Source organism: Alosa sapidissima, chromosome 6 (genome assembly GCF_018492685.1).
Source record: "Alosa sapidissima isolate fAloSap1 chromosome 6, fAloSap1.pri, whole genome shotgun sequence".
Lineage (NCBI taxonomy): Eukaryota > Metazoa > Chordata > Actinopteri > Clupeiformes > Clupeidae > Alosa > Alosa sapidissima.
The window spans coordinates 36,961,881-36,980,639 of NC_055962.1; the positions used below are offsets into that span (position 1 = coordinate 36,961,881).

Sequence of the window (18,759 nt, forward strand, 5' to 3'; positions counted from 1 at the left end):
CATTAAGTGGTCGGGAGACCAGAGAAAGTGACATTAAAAGGCATGCTATATTTTCAGTGAACAGGCGCAGATATCTAAGCAGGGGCATAGTGAGCCTTCAATACCAGAGCCAGCATCATGCATGTTGCCGGTTCGAACCCCGACCAGTAGGCACGGCTGAAGTGCCCTTGGGCAAGGCACCTAACCCCTCACTGCTCCCCGAGTGCAGCTGTTGATGCAGGCAGCTCACTGTGCCGGGATTAGTGTGTGCTTCACCTCACTGTGTGCAGTGTGTGTTTCACGGATTGGGATAAATGCAGAGACCAAATGATCCAATGATCAAAAGAGTATATACTATACTATACTATATATATGTTACTAAGCAACAAACAATTTCAGTAGGCTACTATCAGTGCTGAAGAGAGAGGGATGCTCAAACATCAGCAATTTTTTGTTATGAAAATAGCTGTTCCATAGACGTTTGTGTAATGTGAGGCTTGGGGCAATATTAGCTTCTTAGGAAAATAACTGTTCCATAAACGTTTGTGTAAAGTGAGGCTTGGGGCAAGATTAGCTTGTTAGGAAAATAACTGTTCCATAAACGTTTGTGTAATGTGAGGCTTGGGGCAAGATTAGCTTGTTAGGAAATGTATGGTGATTAAGTTAGCTCACAAGTATTTGAATCCATCATGCTTTATAAACTATTTCCTGACAGTGTTAGTGTACTGTAGTCTGTATCCTAATGAAGCTAATAGTTAGACATTTAATTCTCAAACACAAACATTCTACCTGAAATGTCAGTAGTCAGCAAGAGGCTAAAAATAGGCCTAACTTGAACCCCTAGATATAATTGAGATGTCATTGTTAACTGAGGTCTCCTTTTAAACTTTTTTTAACAACATAAACAACTAGAGTACAATTGGCTTTACTCCTGTGACATTTATGAATAATAAATAATCAGAAAATTAAACTTATACAATTTTATTGCACAGGTGAACATAAAACATAGGCTTCTGATGGCATATAATATGATAGTTCATTACATTTAGTCATTTAGCTTATATCCAAAGCAACTTACAAAAAAGGGAAACAGTAAAGGTGTTCAGAAGGTGCAGTCAAAGACCCTTGATTTCTAACAGTGGCACAAGTACATGTTAGTGCAACAATAAGTACTACTCATACAGAGTTAAGTGACAGTTCTAGAAGGGGGATGGTCATGTGGTAAGTGCTAGAAGAGGAGGTAGGCCTACTCTCTTAATTAAAATATTGTCGCTGAAGAATGTTCACAACAAATAAACAAAGCTACTATTCTATTCAAAGACAAATGCAAGCTCAAACATTAGCAGATTTATTACAAGATTTAGATTTTTTTTTGTACAATCTAACCTACATTACATGACAGAAAATCAAAGGTTAGGCTAGCATGGACACCAAGAAACACTCAGCTAATGCAGAATTGATCCCGGAGGCTGAAAGGGAGATTATACTTTCCATAGTAAAAGTTTTGTAATGAATATTCTGTCAAATGAGGCATCTTTAGTATTTCCATGATGTCCTTGCGTGACCCTGTGAACCCTGCAGCTGAATGGCTTCTTTCCATTTAGCTGTGCTGAAAATGCTGCTCACGCTAGTCCTGCAGTAGGTCTTCATACCCGGTCATCTAATGCTAGCGTTCCACAAGCTGTGGGGAAGAGACTTGCAGCAGACATGGATGACTTAGGATAGCTGTCATTTATTCGGGGGTTGTTATCTACTTGAAACAATGTAAACTAAAGAAACACATAAAGTGGCTCCAAGGGATTTTTTGCTTACAGTACCTTCCAGAATTATTGGCACCTTTGATAAAGTTGACTACGTAATCTCACAATGAAAACAAAGAGGAGAAATCCACCCTTGAATGGAAGCAAAGGTTAATTAAAGGTTTGGGGCAGCCGTGGCCTACTGGTTAGCACTTCGGACCTGTAACTGGAGGGTTGCCGGTTCGAACCCTGACCAGTAGGCACGGCTGAAGTGCCCTTGAGCAAGGCACCTAACCCCTCACTGCTCCCCGAGCGCTGCTGTTGATGCAGGCAGCACACTGCGCCGGGATTAGTGTGTGCTTCACCTCACTGTGTGTACACTGTGTGCTGTGTGTTTCACTAATTCACGGATTGGGATAAATGCAGAGACCAAATTTCCCTCACGGGATCAAAAAAGTATATATACTTATACTATACATATACTTAATCTCATAAAGAAATAAATAATTTTAACAAAAACACATTGCTCACATTTATTGGCCCCCCAAGAAAAATCTTACACAAAATGTAACAGAAGCATTTTCCCATCTAATTCCAACTTTTATTTAAGTTGATCAAAGTGTCTTTCTAAAGTAGTTCATGACTTTCTTTTTCACAATGGTATGAAAATAAAGTGACGCAGAGGCTAAATCCCAGAGTCCTTTTTCAACATCAGAAAGACAAGAGAATACACTAAATTTAAATAAAAAGAATGTGTGTTGACATTTGTAAGACAGGGAATGTCTATACAATCAAGGTACTATGTTGAAAATGCCTATATTTACAGTTAAAACAATGATTAAAAGGTTCTAATCAACATACTTTGACAAAGACCCATTGTTATCTTGCTCCCATATGAAGGATGGTAAGATAGGCAAACAATTCCATAAGAACCACTGTTGGAGAGTTACAGAAAAAGGTATCATCTTGAAGTCACCAAGTCCTCCAAAAAATCTTCAAAAGTGACCTCACTGCTTACAGATTAGGGAGGAGTTATTGAATGGTGACTTTATCTGGAAGTATGGTCCATTGTCAGATGAAATTAAAATTGCGCTCTTTGGCAAGAAACACTTAAGGTGTTTAGGTATACATAGAAGAATGACTTTACTGAAAAGAACCCCATGCCTAATGAGAATTATGGTGGAGGGACTGTGATACTGTGGGGCTAATTTTATTCCCAAAGGCCTTGGGAACCTAATTAAGGTACATGGTATGGTGTATGGTATGAAGATGTAGGGTCTGGTAGCCCTGGCCGTGGCGCAACTGGCTGGGGCACCTGCACTGGACGCCGGCGACCCGGATTTGATTCCCGCTCCCTGGTGCTTTCGGATCCCACCCCGACTCTCTCTCTCCCACTCATTTCCTGTCATTCTCCACTGAAAAAAAATAAAATAAAAAAGATGTATGGTCTGGGAACTCACCATTGGCAGTGCTCAATCCGTGGGGTGGGATAAACGGTTGTCTTTCAAATTCCCTCTCCATGCAATAGGATAGCGCTACAACTAAAGAGTCCCATGTGTTTTCCCACCAGCGGAGCTAGTTGGCTAGTTGATCAAACTTTTGCCAACTTAAAAAAAAGCTTAACTCGAGTCGCGCTGTTCGCCAGCAGCTGTATCCATCTTCTTTGGTTTCAAGTAGCAGGGAATTCATGCAGAACCATCGCAACTCTGCCGTCATTATGTTAAAGCAACACCCAAGAACTTTTCCTCTGTCGCACGCACGCTATTTGTTTATCCAGCACCAGCTTTGCAAATAACGACGTCCACAGACAAGGTAGAGTATGTTGCATGATTTCATGAAAGTATGATGTATTGCGACATCATGCAGGTCAAATTTGTAGTTTCTTATGTCTCATTCCATTGAACTACAGATCCGCTACCCGATCTGGCAAACTTACATAGTGCGGTTATAGCCGATAGAGGGTCGCGAAGCGAATGCAGAAGTGCCGTTCACCCTGTTACGAGTTGATGAACCACTGAAACAATTTTGGAAACATTATATTTTTTATACAAAGTATAATATATATTTGTATATATAATTGTAATAGCAATTACATTTGCTGCCGCTAAGGTGCGTCTAGATTTCTAGGCTACATGGTATCATGAACCCCAAGAAAAACCTGAACATTTTCAAAGGAAATCTCTCAATCTCTGACACTACAATTGTCATAATTGGATCATTCATCAGGTCAATTGACCAAAACAAATGTCCAGATCAAACCAAAAAGGGTTTACTGAACACAAAATAAAGCTTCGGCCATGGCTATCTCAGTCCCCTGATCTAAACTCCATTGAAGAACAGTGGGGTGAGTCAAATAGGAGAATGCACAAGTGTGGACCTAGGAATCTAGACAATCTGGGGGGATTTTTTTATGATAAATGGTCTTAAATCCCTTGTTTTGTATTCTCCAACTTTATGGGGTCATATGAAAATATTACAAGCTGTTTTATTGGCAAATGGGAGGCTTAAGAAGGTATTACAAGCAGGGGTGCCAATAATTGTGAGCAATTTTGTTTATTGCTTTATAGTGCTGGGCGGTATGACCAAAAATGTATATCACGGTATTTTTCAAAATTCTTACGGTTTCACGGTATATGACGGTATTTTTTTTCCATGCATAATCAGATGTTCACAGCTGCAGTACATTGACTAAGGATGGTCTATTTTACTGTCATGATGTAGAATAACTCCACACTAGTGGTAATGCAGTTTTGCATGGCCCCAGAAAATGATGCTGTTTACAAAGAGCCACTCATGATTCTAATGAAGAATCTAATCAGAATGCAAAGACAATTGCAGTCAAAATACAGAACTTTTGTGCTACAGTGCAAATTTCACAAGTCAAGTCAAGTCAAGTCAAGTTTATTTATATAGCACATTTCATACACAGAGGTCATTCAATGTGCTTTACATAAACAAAACCAAACAATAAAAACAAATAAAAGCATAGAAGGGCAATATAGTCAAAGAATAGTTAAAAGGTAAAGATCATAATAAAAAGAAAACATAAAACAAAGGCAAAAGTAGTAAAAAAAGTCATAAAAGACAAAGTAGAATAATTATCAAGGCAGATTCAGAATTTGTAACTCGGCACAGTTAGCAGAAAGCATCTGAGAACAGTTTGGTCTTAAGTCTAGATTTAAAACTGGCTACAGTTGGGGCCTTTTTAATGTCATCCGAAAGTTGGTTCCACAGCTGAGCCGCATAGCAGCTAAAAGCTGCTTCACCATGTTTAGTTCTAACTGTAGGTTTTACTAGCAGGTTTTTCACCTGGGACCTGAGAGGACGAGAAGGTGTGTACTGCTGAAGCATGTCTGACAAGTATTTAGGTCCTGCTCCATTTACTGATTTATAAACAAGCAATAGTGCTTTAAAGTCAATTCTGTGACTTACTGGAAGCCAGTGCAAGGACTTAAGAATTGGAGTAATGTGGTCAGTTCTTTTAGTTTTTGTTAGAGTCCTAGCTGCTGCATTTTGTATCACCTGAAGCTGTTTAATAGTCTTTTTAGGAAGGCCTGTGAACAGTCCATTGCAGTAATCAACCCTGCTGGAGATAAATGCATGAATGAGTTTTTCTAAGTCATGTTTTGACATCAGCCCTCTGAGTTTGGCAATATTTTTGAGGTGGTAAAAATCTGATTTAGTTATCGCTTTCATGTGGCTGTTGAAATTTAGATCACTGTCAATTAATACACCAAGATTTTTAACAGTATCCTTTGCCTTCAACCCTTTTGTGTCAAGGAGAGTGGCAACCCTAAGTCTTTCCTCATTTTTACCAAATATAATTACTTCAGTTTTTTCTTTGTTCAGCTGAAGAAAATTTTGAGACATCCAGGTGTTGATTTGTTCTATACACTGACACATAGATTCAAGAGGACCATAGTTGTTTGGTGATAGAGCTAAGTAAATTTGTGTGTCATCTGCATAGCTATGATATGAAATCAAATTATTTTGAATGATTTGTCCAAGTGGGAGCATATAGAGGTTGAATAATAGTGGCCCCAAAATCGACCCCTGGGGAACACCACAGGTCAAGGACGTTGGTGTTGAGGTACAGTTTCCGATGGCAACAAAGAAGCTCCTTTCTTGTAGATATGATTTTAGCCAGCTGATAACTATGCCTGTAAATCCAACCCAGTGTTCTAGTCTGTGTAGTAAAATATTGTGATCAACAGTGTCAAATGCTGCACTAAGGTCCAGTAGCACTAGGACTGATGTTTTACCTGAATCTGTGTTGAGGCGTATGTCATTGGAAACTTTAATGAGAGCTGTTTCAGTGCTGTGATTTGCCCGAAAACCAGACTGAAAGTAATCAAAATACCCATTTGATGTTAGGAAGGTGGTTAATTGATTAAAGACTACTTTTTCAACTAGACTGCATTTCCGGCGGGAACTGCGAAAGTGTGCTTGCCCTGGTCCGGTCAGCAACGTGAGCGGACAGTGGCATACGCTATGCTGAACCTGGCTTGATCCAGGCATTGTAACAGTGCCTTTCAATGTTGGAGCAGTGGCAATATCTCAAAAGCTCTAGGAGAGGGCTATTCAACGATTGGCTTGCGGGTTGAATGCGATTTGTTGGATTTTACCTTTGGCCTGCCTTCGAATTTAGCTTCTATGACTGAGATCAAATCAATAAAATAAAATGACAGCAGTGATTGAAATGACAGCAGTGAAATGATGCGTCTTGCGCCTCTCAAACTGGGCTATCAGGTAACCTACAGTACAACAGAAATTATGAAATATGACCAAGGCATTAAAAAGCTGCTTGTTTGTCACTGATTTATTTAAAAAAAAATATGAGCTATGAGTGTGAATGTTATATATTCCATCCCACAAATTATGTTTTACTGGTTTATTTCACAAATAATCTATATAGATTTGCTCTATAAAGACCATATGTCTGTTTGGGATTGTTTTGTGAGCCTGGGGTTGTTTTGAGAGCCTATTGATGTAGCCTATCTCAGAATAAAGGAATACTTCATATTACTCTAAACCACCGTCTGTAAATCAACTGTATACTACTGTCTACATTGCACTATATTTCTTGACCTGTCTCTGTATGTTTCATCACCTTTCTATACTTTGCCTCACATTGCAACACAGCTCAGATCTTTGGTTGCTATGAAGGCCAGTCGTTCTAAATGGATGGTTGCTATGGCCAAAGGCCAGTTCTATCTCTGCCGTTGTCAAGCGGGCATATCGTAGAATTCTGATTAACCTTATCTTAAAACATCTCTATTTTACTTATCCCACTTCCATACAGTGGGTCCCATTAAGAAGTGGCCACTTCATTCACGCTTACCGTGATACACACAGCAGCATTAAATTAATCTGTCACCATACGCCTATGCCTACGTTTGCAAAGAAAACATTTTAATTTGATTCACATGAAACGTTACATTTCATGTACATGTTGACAATGAGTAGGCTAGTTTTGGTTGTTGGTGGTGTTATTGCATCCCTTAGTTATGCCTACAATGCAAGTTCTCTCGCGATTAGAAGCTCCTGTAGACAATAGTAGACGCATTTCAAAACATCGCGTTAGGAGTCCTTGCCACTTCTTTTAAGCCGTCACAGACGTAGGTGCTACTTTTAGGGCTAAAGTGCTTCGTGAATTACTGTTAGTAAAAAAAAAAATAGCAGTCCTAAAGTTACACGTGACGAAGTTACGAGTGCAAGTATCTCATATCAAATGACCATGGCATTACACTAAACAACATAAATCCCAATTAGCAACATAGCACTACATCTCCTCCTCCCTATAGCTAGCCACACAAGAAATTAGTGATACTAAATCTCTGCTTAGCATGCTTCTCCGCTTAGCATTCTAATAACAGAAGGGGCACATTTATGTTGACCACTACAACATGACTCATTATGTCTGTAACGTTAACTGTATAAAACACTTACTTTCATAAAGGACGCATACCATCCAGCACATGGAAACCGATATTTTAGGTTCTTGGCCACAAACTCAAAACGTGTCTCTCTGAAGCCCTGTTCTAGAATCTTTGCTCTGAAGGCTGTGTTGCTAAGGCAACATCAAATAAACGAAATGATAGTCTTTCAGTATTAAATGTGTACGTGTGATTCCGAATGGATGTGTGTGGTTTGCAATTAGAATAAACAAGAAATAACATTTCCAATAATTTCCCATAATAAATTACATAATATTTGCACCTTGCTTACTTCTAATCTAATCTAATCTCACACCGTATTTCAAGTAGGCTACACTAGTGAAATGTAATACAACGTTGCCACCTAGCGTTCAGATAGTTCTAGGCTATTTAACATTAACGTGACATTGCTTGTTTATTCTTTCGTCAACTCCATGCTTTTAGGAAAACAATCTTTTTATCATAGTACCCTCTTCAATGAGCGATTACCAGCTCGTTTTTGTAACAGAGATAGCTGTTTATTATCCCTAGGTTTACAGAAATACCTATTCATATTAATACGTAGCCTATGGAGTGCTGCCGACCACTGTTCATTACGGCCCAGAATGCCTTGCATGTCTTTACAACAAGTCAAGTCAAGTCAAGTCAAGTCAAGTTTATTTATATAGCACATTTCATACACAGAGGTCATTCAATTCAAAATTCAACAAAACAACACAGTAAAACCTAAATGCCCGTAAACATATGCATTTGCATACTTGTAACATTTTTAATAATACTCTCCCATCATGATATGTAACAATAATGAAAAATTTAATTTGAATACCGTCAATGTGAAAACAACTCTATTATGTAAGCTATATATAGCTACTATTCTCCTTGCTATTTCAGTTCGTAAGTCCATACTATCCCATGGCAGAGCAAGGATTTCATGATTGGGCAAGGTTGCCTGGAGACATAGTGTCTGCTCTGAGACATTGTGCATACATGGAAGGCATTGTGATAGAAGGTGAATGGTGAAAAGGTGAATGGGGTGAGTTACCAAATACCCGTGGGTGGTTTGCCAAATGATGGAAACTTTTGGAATATTTCTTTTTTTTTGCCTATGCACCCTCACACTGGAGTCCCCAGTTCATATACAAAATTTGGTATCGATATGTGACAGTGTTCCTGAGATATGGACGACTTCCTGTTTCGGAGCTTCGCCGCCGATTTCGTTTGGCTGTGACGGGCAAACGCTTTCGAAAATCAAAAATCCTTCTGCTAACATTTGTGAGGCTTGGTCCAAGGATAATGTACGTCAAGTTTCGTGGCGTTCGGACCAAATTTGTGACCTGTGAAAATTTAGTTTCGCTTTCTGTTCAATCCAATATGGCGGACGAACGGCACGCCCACCTGACGTCATCTTCGCGACCAACTTACACCGGTACTGACCGGACGTTTTAAAGTTGGAACGGTGTCTCTGTCTCAAAGGGCCTAGGCGCTAGGGCTGACAAAAAATTAGGGAGACGGGAAAAATAATAATAAAACTTAAGAAGAACAATAAGTGTGCTGCTTTGCAAGCACACTTAATAATTTTGCTAATAAAAGGTAGATTGGATATGGGCCTGTAATTGTTTAGCATGGAGGCATCCAGGTTATTCTTCTCGAGAAGTGGCTTTACAACAGCTGTTTTCAGTGACTTAGGAAAAGTGCCAGACAGCAGTGATACATTTACAATTTGAAGGACATCCGCCGCTATGAGGTGAAAAACAGTTTTGAAGAAATTGGTAGGCAGAGTGTCTAAGACACATGTGGAAGAGCTGAGATTCTGTACCGTTTTTTCAAGTGTTTCGTAGTCTATCAAGCTGAACTGACATCAAGTTTAGTTTCCCTCTGTTTGTTGCTGGAAGTTCAGGTTGTTGAATTTGTAATTGAGCAGATATGTTGAGTCTGATTTTGTCAATTTTACCTTTAAAAAAAAGATAAAAACTCATTGCATTTATTAGTTGAGAGAAGTTCAGGCGCTAATTGTGAGGGGGGATTTGTTAACTTATCAACAGTTGAAAATAGAATACGAGTGTTATTTGAACTTCTATTGATAATGTTAGAAAAGAAAGACTGTCTTGCTTTGCATATTTCAGAGTTATATGTGCGGAGCATCTCTTTATGGATTTCATAGTGGATCTGAAGTTTGTATTTACGCCATTTTCTTTCAGTCTTCCTACACTTTCTTTTTAGAAGTTTAACTGCTGGATTTTGCCTCCATGGTGCTTTCTGTCTGTCTTTAACTTTCTTGAATTGTAATGGAGCAATGTCATCCATAATGTTTGCCATTTTTGCATTAAAGTGATCAAATAAGTCTGACGAAAGAGAAGTATCATCAAATCTCTACTGACGAAACCTCACAAACATCTTGTAGCCTATAAAATCAATACAAAAAGTAGTGCAACTTGCAATAATTATACTTTTTTGAAGTATAAAATTATACAAGAGTACAAAAGATTGACAGAGTAAGCATATTAGCAGAGAGGTTTTATTTTAAAAACCTCTCTGCTAATATGCTTACTCTGTCAAATAGGCATGCCTCAGAAACATGCCTTATTGTTATTGTGTGGTTTACATGACGTTAGTGGTAGGCTAACGTTTACTTCATATGGATGTGGATGTCTTGTTACAGAAAAGTTAACAAAAAAGTTTGTTTTGGTGCAATGATGACAGTCAGGATCATTTCTAACTAGTCAGCTAGTATTACTCACTGCATGTCTATATCATGCTTTACTTGCTACCTGGATAATTTCAGCGAATATTTTTAAGGTGAGATGAATGATAAGCTCATTAAACTTCACCGTGTTCGGTGGGTTGCTAACTAACGACATCACCTACTAGCCAGCTAGTTACAGCTGTTGAACAATCTCAATACAATTTTCGTGACGGTAAATCCCTTTCAATGCAGTATCCCTTAACGTTTTTCCTTAACTAAAGAAACAATTTAAGGTATTCTGTGCAACACCCTTAAATAAATCCCTTATCTAAGGAGAAATTAAGCCATACTTGAGGGGGAAAACGTAAGGTGTTTTGTGTTTACCCTCACTATGCCTCGCAGTGGCACCATGCGTGCGTGTGAAAAAAGTCCCGTCTGAAACACTGTCGCGCGGCGCAGCATTCCAAACGTTGTGTAATCAAATACACCGGTATGGCGGTATATTAAAAATTCATATCATAACGAAAATATACACCGGTATACGGTGTGAACCGGTATACCGCCCAGCACTATTGCTTTATGAGATTTTCCTTTTTCCCACAATACATTTGCTTCCCTTCAAGGTTGGATTTTTCCTCATTGTTTTCATTGTGAGACTACAATAAATCATCAACAGATTCTATTTTATACCTTTTTTTAGTCAACTTTAGCAGAGGTGCCAATAATTCTGGAGGGCCCTGTATATGCATTATGTCTTACCTTTAGGTATTACTTCTTAATGGACGTTGTCAGGTTTTGCCTGCTCTCACTTTTTGTTGATCTCTATGGAAAATTGACAAGAGATTAGTAAAACCATCCAACAGTACTGTATGTAGTCTTGGGCGGAGGGATCAGTGTTGCATTGGTAAGGGATCTCACCGAGCCCAGAATGTATCTCAGAACCTCCTCTCGAACCTGATTGAAACACAATGGAGAGAAATTGTCACCGCAAAAGTCCTATTAAAAGAGCTTAACAATATATGTGCTTTAGAGAGGACAATTACCCTTTTTTCACCAAGACATCCTGTTACTAAAATTAAGAAGCCCTACAAATAAAAAAAAAGGTTAAAAAATACATCCTCAAAAACATGACTTAAAGGAGATATTAATGAAAGAAAATGAAATATACCTGAAGAGAGTTGACAATGGTGAAAGCATAGTCAAGCATTACTTTAAGAGTGGTTTTCTCATTTATTGTGAATGAAACAACTGCAAGAAGCCATGTTCCACCAAAGACAGGGGTCAGAAAAACGATTGCTTTGATGATACTTCTCAGAGTCTCCTTGTCGTCTGTCTTGCCCTCCGAAACCTTTGGCCTCATGAGGGTAATGATCACCACCACCATGGAGATCAGGTTCATCAGAGTGATTACTCCCACCGGGAACAGGAAAGCATGAAGTGAGCCTTTCATTAGCCCCTCGTACCTCAGCCAGCAAGTCTCTGGGTTATGGTAACTGTTCCCCGGCTCCTTCCCTAGCACGTCGTAGTACACATATGAGACACCGACCACCACTGTGGGGCTGCCATAGCCGACGGTGAAGGACAAGATCATAAAGACTCTTTTCCTGAGTGGACTGAAAACGAAGATGAGTTGATGGAGAAGCATTAAGCTCAAGCAGAGCATCCAAAAGAACATGGCCATGAAGAAGAAGTGCTTTGCTAACACCAAGACAAAGCATGTTAGCTTTCCAAGTTTTTCTGGAAATGCTGAGGCTAGGAAACAGCAGTTGGCAAGTAGCAGAGACACGGCAATGTTGGCCAAGGATGTGTGACGGTAAAGGGAGAGGTTGGACTTGACGATGGCACTCCAAACTAGCCATTCAATGAACAGAAAGACAAGGAGCGAACAGATGGAAATCCCAAGTCCAATGTAAGTGATCATATCCAGAAAGGGATGGTCAACTTCCTCTTTGGATATGAGAGATGAGAACGAGGTCAAGTGGCTGCACTCACAGACAATGTTTTCCTCGGCCTCTGTCCACACACAACCCTTGTCTGACCACTCACTCTGATTGGTGTGCCAGAAAACACATTTAATTTTGTAGCCTGGATGGGCTGTGGTCTTGTTGAAAGGAAATATTAGGGTGATGTTTGTCATGTGATCAGAGGTGTTTTCAAGAGTGGCTGAGACCACAATGCTAGCACTCTCTGTCTTGCTGAAACGATTTGGGAGTTTATTGGACAGGTTCTTTAGCGCCACCACTTTCGCCTGTGCTGTAGTTGTCAATGCCATTTCCACACCAAAGATTGTTCTGTTACAGCCATCATTATTTCGACAAACTTGGAACTGTACGTTTGAGGAATTGTGCCCATCACTTTGGTTTACTTTCATATTTGTCACCAGGCCCTCAACAGCTTGCAGGTAGTTTGTAGAAAGGTCCTGTGTGATGGTGTTGTCATCAGTCCATTCTGTGGACAGAATATTGCTAGCAGAATCTATAAAGTCCTAAAAGAGAATAAAATCCATATATTTGTTTCTCCAAAGTATCAATCAACACAGCAATAACAATAACACGTATCACAAAACAGTAACACCAATAAGGTGATTGCTGGGTCCGGCTTGTGATATTGTACAGCGGCCTCCACAATTAGTGACAGCCCTGGTACAGTTGAGTAAAATGAATCTTTTGGTGTTTTATCTCACAATGAATACCGGTACAATGAGGAAAAATCTTTTCTACCTTCTACCAGACCTTTTCTATTCCGAAAAAAAAAAAAAAAATTCATAAATAAATAAATATATTTAACAAAATCGCATGCCACAATTATTGGCACACTTACATTATATATTATAAACAAAATGTAACTGAAACTTTTTTCTATTTTTAACCATTTCTTTAAAAGCTTTTCAAGCAGTATTTCTACAACTGAAAAATGTCCACTTATTCATTAAGCGCTTAAAGAAACCATATGTAAGATTGTGGCCAAAACTGGTACTTCAATCACTTCCAAATTACTGTAGAGAGGTGTATCCCCTCCCCATCCCCCCTGACTCGAGGTTGCCAACCCAGATGCCGAAACACTACTGACTTTGTGATTAGTAGATAGGTAGAGGGTGGCGCATCAGGCCAAAACACAACATGACATGAAAAAACACAACATCAACATCAGTTGAGGGCTGCAACTTCACTTTTTAAATGACAATATCCTGGCCGGACTACTGCTGTCAGTGATCTAAGTATTTGAAATGAACATGATTTCTTAATGTCTAGTGGCATACTGTATCAGGGCCATTTTATGATTAATTGAAATACATTTCTTACATATGGTTCCTTTAAAGGGAAACTTGGCAGGATTTCCCCCTCTGCTGGAGAAATTGTGCATTATGCTATTTCAAACTGTGGGAAAAGGTAACGATAAAGCACATGGATTTGTTTACAAGCTAGCGAACGGTTAGCATAAGTTTGGCAGAACTATGTGGATGTTACAAGGTAAGAAACACGATTTAAAACGAGTTTCTTGTTTCTCACTTCTTTCCGGGACGGTAAGTCTCAATGTTGCAAGGTTGGTTTTCCGCCTGGGGACGCTAGGCGCAGCGGGGAAAGTCACCATTTTCACCGGAACAGGTCATTTAACCATCCGAATGATTTCTAAACGGGTTTATTACGTTGAAATAGTTGCCAAGTTCCCCTTTAAGGTCTAAAATTAAAGTGACACTGGGGTCAGAGGCACAGGTCATTCACATAGGAAAGACAAGAGAATACACCATTCGAATGTATTGTGTTGACATCTATTCTTATTTATTTCTTAACCTACTTATTTTCTAATGTATTTCATGTTCTTGACATTGTAAAGCACATTGAGCTGATTGAAATGTGCTTTATAAATAAAATGACTAGAGTAACTATACAAATAAGTACTCGCCTAAAAATGTCCTCTTCAGCTAAAAGCAATTATTAAGACATTTCAATCAACAGGAAATGTACAAGTTTGCCTGGACATGGACCCATCGTGTCCCCATGCACAGCGAAGACAGTAAAAGAGACAACAAAGGCCCATTGTTGGAAAATTGCATAAAAAGCCTTTCTTGTAAATTAGGCCTAATTACAAATAGTAGGTTGGAGTTGCAAAATATTATTGAGAATATTGGGAATCATTTTCTGTGGTTAGATTGAATCAACTTTGCCAGGGGTGCCAAAAATATATCACTTTATATACAGCACCCGCCACAAATAAAGTTGAGTAAAAAGAATTATCTATGTAGTAGTGGTCTATTCACTTTTATATACACTATATACAGCTTTAGAAAAATGAATAGACCACTGCATTCTTTTCTGATGTCATCCTACGGTTGCTGAGTGACATTCGAATGAGTCATTGACATGACGAATGTATTGTGCTTCCTTTTTTTCTTGTTGGCTGTAACATACTGTATTCGCAACAGCAAATTATTTGGGAAAAATTACTATTTTTGGTTTCAATATTGCTTACATGTTTACTGTGTATTTCAATTTCTCACTGTAGATGACTTTCACTCTTGTCTGGAAATATACATAAAGGCCCATGAAAGACAGAAGAGCTTTTGGTTTTGAGCAACAGTGTGTACATGATGTACCCAAAATGTCATATTATGACAAAAGTGTTTATAATGTGAGGCGAATGTTTGTTTTAGAGATCTGAGAGATCTGAGGCATGTTGCATTTGGTGTGAGCATTTGTGGTTTTTTGTGTTTTGAAAAACAGACACAGTTTTGAAAATGTGTGTAAACAGTTGTAAAAAAAATTGTAATTTTGAATATGACCGTCAGCTCATTCGAATGTCATTCAGCAACCGTAGGTTGACATCAGAAAAATATGCAGAGATCTCTTAATTTTTTGCAGAGCTGTATATGAACTGGCTTAGTAGGGCTTGTAAACACTTCCTAAATGCTCACATTCATCATTGAATCATCATGTAGTGTGACTGCAGAAGATGCATTTTTCATCCCATCCAGGATGTTTATGGTGGCCGTGATATCCCCAAGACTCATATTGGTACCAGAAGCACTGTTGTTCTTCAAACCAGAAAATATTCCCATGGCAATCTCAGGAGTGGCATCCAGTCCAGTTTGGAAGTTCTGAAATGGTACATCCAAACACAGAAGAGGGGTGGCAAGATGGTTAAGTATATCGGTGATATTCTGTAACTTGGAAATGGCTGGTATTCTATCCATGTTGAATTTAAGTGCTGAATAACTGAGGTCATAGACCTACCTCTACAGCAGAACTCAACTTGTTTATCACCTCATTCACACAGTAGTCCAGTACAGACTGCCATTCACCAGCTACATTACAGGGGCGGATCCTGTAGCCTACCCTTCCAACTGGGCATTCCATAATGGCTTTTTCACCAGCCTTGGTTTTTTGCCAAGGCAAGTCTGGTTCACAGAATCGGTCTACCGCTTGACATAAATGACACATTTTCTCTGTGAGTTGTATGGTATACGCACACTGAAATGCAAAGCAAAACAATAGCTCCTGTGATACTTACCTTGGAGAATTGGGATGTTTAAGTCTTGTTTTTTATTCTGTTTACTGCTGTTTTCGAATAAACATGTCATGGTTTGAGACTGTTTTTTTTTATCTGCACAAGATATTGTTGTTGGCTTAATATACCAAATTTCGTCTGTTTTTTCAGCTGAAGAAAACAAACACCCATATTAGGAAAGAACAAACAGAAATATGCTAGTTCATTCAGTAGTACATGATGGATCAATGAATGCTTAAAGGAGAATTTCGGCGATTTTTCACATAGATCTCTGTTTTTTGAGGTAATTGAGTATTATCAGTGCAAACCCCCCCCCCACCCCCCGAAAACAATCCGTTCTCCCCAGCTTTGCTTGCAGCCAACAGCTAGAGTGAGCAGGGAGCTACAGTGCTACAATCTGCGCCATTTTAGTTGTACTAGATCTTAGTGCTGTATTTAACACCATTGACCATCACATCCTGGCAGGCTGGACCATAGAATTGGCCTGCAGGTCACTGAACTAACCTGGTTCACCTCATACCTCAATGACAGGACTTTTTCCGTTAAATTGGGACATCGCTCCTCATCCTCTGCTACTATGAAATTCTATGGTTCTATCCTTGCCCCCTCCTCTTCTCTCTATACATGTTGCCCCTCATTGCCATCTCTGATAAAGATGACATCCAATACCACTGCTACGCCGATGATACCCAGATTTATCTCCCAGTTGCTCCTCAGACTACACTAAACAAACTGTATAGCTGCCTCAGTGACATTAAATATTTGATGGCATGTAATTTCTTACAACTTAACGACAGTAAAACCAAAGTCATCATATTTAGCCCCTTTTCTTGTCTCCAGCCTCAGCAGTACTCTTGGTCCGCTCTAACAATGTGCACTCCATGGTCAAGCTCTCTTAATTTTAATAAACAAATCAATAGTGTGGTCAGAAGTGTTTTTTTAATCAACGTAGACTAAGAGTAATATCCAAGTCCTTTTTAACCTTTTATTGAAATTCTCATACATGCTTTTATCACCTCCAGACTCGATTACTGCAATATTTTATACATACTGTAGGTCTGACTCAATCGAACTTGACTTGATTTGACAATCTGGGGGCATGTTCATGAGCCTCCATGTTCACACCCCCAGAGTGTAGCACTGTTGCTGCCTGGCAGCTACATCGAGAAATAGAGAAGCGTATGAAAAATAGCCGGAATTCTCCTTTAAAGGAGAATTCCGGTGTGATATTGACCTAAAGTGTATCGAAACATGATACCGAGTGTGAACGTATGTCTCATAGCCCATCTCGGCTTGTCCCCTGCACTCCAAAATCTGGCGCTAGTTAGCCGATGCTACCAACATCTTCTTCAATAGTGGTGCTTCGGCATCGGGCTAGCCATGCAAATAAATCACTGTTTTACACCCATTTACGAGGCTCAATGTATCTCCACACTTCATTGGTAGACTTCCTAGGGCCCTGACATTTAAAACGAGACATTGAGAACTTTGAAAAAGCACTGGTAGTTTACTTACAAGACGATTTATACAGACAGTATCTTCACGAAGTTTAGCGTTTGCAGCCATCTTGAATTTAGTCACGATAAGTCGAGCAACGAGTAAGAATGAACAGCTATGATAAGGGATCAGATTCCAAAAATAATTCAGTGGAAATGCATGGATTCCAGTTGCTGCTACTGGAAGAAACTGGAATCCATGCATTTCCACTGAATTATTTTTGGAATCTGATCCCTTATCATACCTGTTCATTCTTACTCGTTGCTCGACTTATCGTGACTAAATTCAAGATGGCTACAAACGTTAAACTTCGTGAAGATACTGTCTGTATAAATCGTCTTGTAAGTAAACTACCAGTGCTTTTTCAAAGTTCTCAATGTCTCGTTTTAAATGTCAGGGCCCTAGGAAGTCTACCAATGAAGTGTGGAGATACATTGAGCCTAGTAAATGGGTGTAAAACAGTGATTTATTTGCATGGCTAGCCCGATGCCGAAGCACCACTACTGAAAAAGTTGTTGGTAGCATCGGCTAACTAGCGCCAGATTTTGGAGTGCAGGGGACAAGTCGAGATGAGCTATGAGACATACGTTCACACTCGGTATCATGTTTCAATACACTTTAGGTCAATATCACACCGGAATTCTCCTTTAAGCCCTATAATAATTGTTGAGAGATAGTGATCCTCAGTTACTACTGCTGCTGTAGTCTAGGAGTGTGTGTTACATAAGTATATGTGCACAGCTACACTAAGCTAGCGCATGTTATGTGACTGTTTTCTAAAACCTGTGTTCTTTATCAAAGATAGCATTTCAGACACTCAAACTGGAGGCATGGACAAAATGAGTTTCTTGGTGTTTTAAGCCCCCAACGTTGTCTTCAAGGCAGTGCTAAGGTTAGGCATGGGTTAAGGTTAGGGTTAGGGTTAGGATTAGGTGCCTTTAAGTCGACGGTGGCAGCGCTGCCTGGAAAACAACGTTGGGGGCTTAAAACACCATCGAGCACAAAATGTTGTCGGTTGTCATCCGAGCGGTGGGGGGGTGGGGTGGGGTGGGGGCGGTGTTCTTGTATCGGTTGCCATCGGTGGGGGGGTGTGGGTGTTGGCGTCTTGTTTGTGCGATACACTACAGACTCTGTATATTTAACAATTATTTATTAAACACTACATTATAAATAAATAACCAGCTTCTCAAAATAACAGTTAACAAAGAACAAAGTAACAACACCAAACAAACTATACAACAGTATACAAATATTTCAAAATATTTGTGTAATTTGTGCAATTTTTACAAAGACTATTACAAACTATAGAACAAGTGCAAAAGAAAGTGCAAAACAACAAAATGCAAATGTGATCAGTCACTACTTATGGCAGAGCTGACAACTAGCATGGTTACAAGCCATCCTCCTTGGCTTTAAAAAC

At 39.3% G+C, this 18,759-nt stretch overlaps 1 protein-coding gene across 1 annotated transcript in view; it reads right to left on the reverse strand.

The window, feature by feature from the left end:
* Nucleotides 1-971: 971 nt before the first annotated feature.
* The window catches only part of LOC121711943 (adhesion G protein-coupled receptor F4-like), a 68,433-nt gene continuing 50,645 nt past the window's right edge, over nt 972-18,759 (reverse strand). The window contains exons 11-18 of the mRNA XM_042095840.1: nt 15,846-15,992; nt 15,569-15,756; nt 15,250-15,432; nt 11,506-12,822; nt 11,381-11,422; nt 11,256-11,291; nt 11,097-11,159; nt 972-1,674 (exon numbers count right to left, since the gene is read on the reverse strand). Coding sequence (XP_041951774.1) covers nt 11,106-11,159; nt 11,256-11,291; nt 11,381-11,422; nt 11,506-12,822; nt 15,250-15,432; nt 15,569-15,756; nt 15,846-15,992 — 1,967 coding nt within the window. The 3' untranslated portion in view covers nt 972-1,674; nt 11,097-11,105. The remainder of the gene's footprint in view (nt 1,675-11,096; nt 11,160-11,255; nt 11,292-11,380; nt 11,423-11,505; nt 12,823-15,249; nt 15,433-15,568; nt 15,757-15,845; nt 15,993-18,759) is intronic.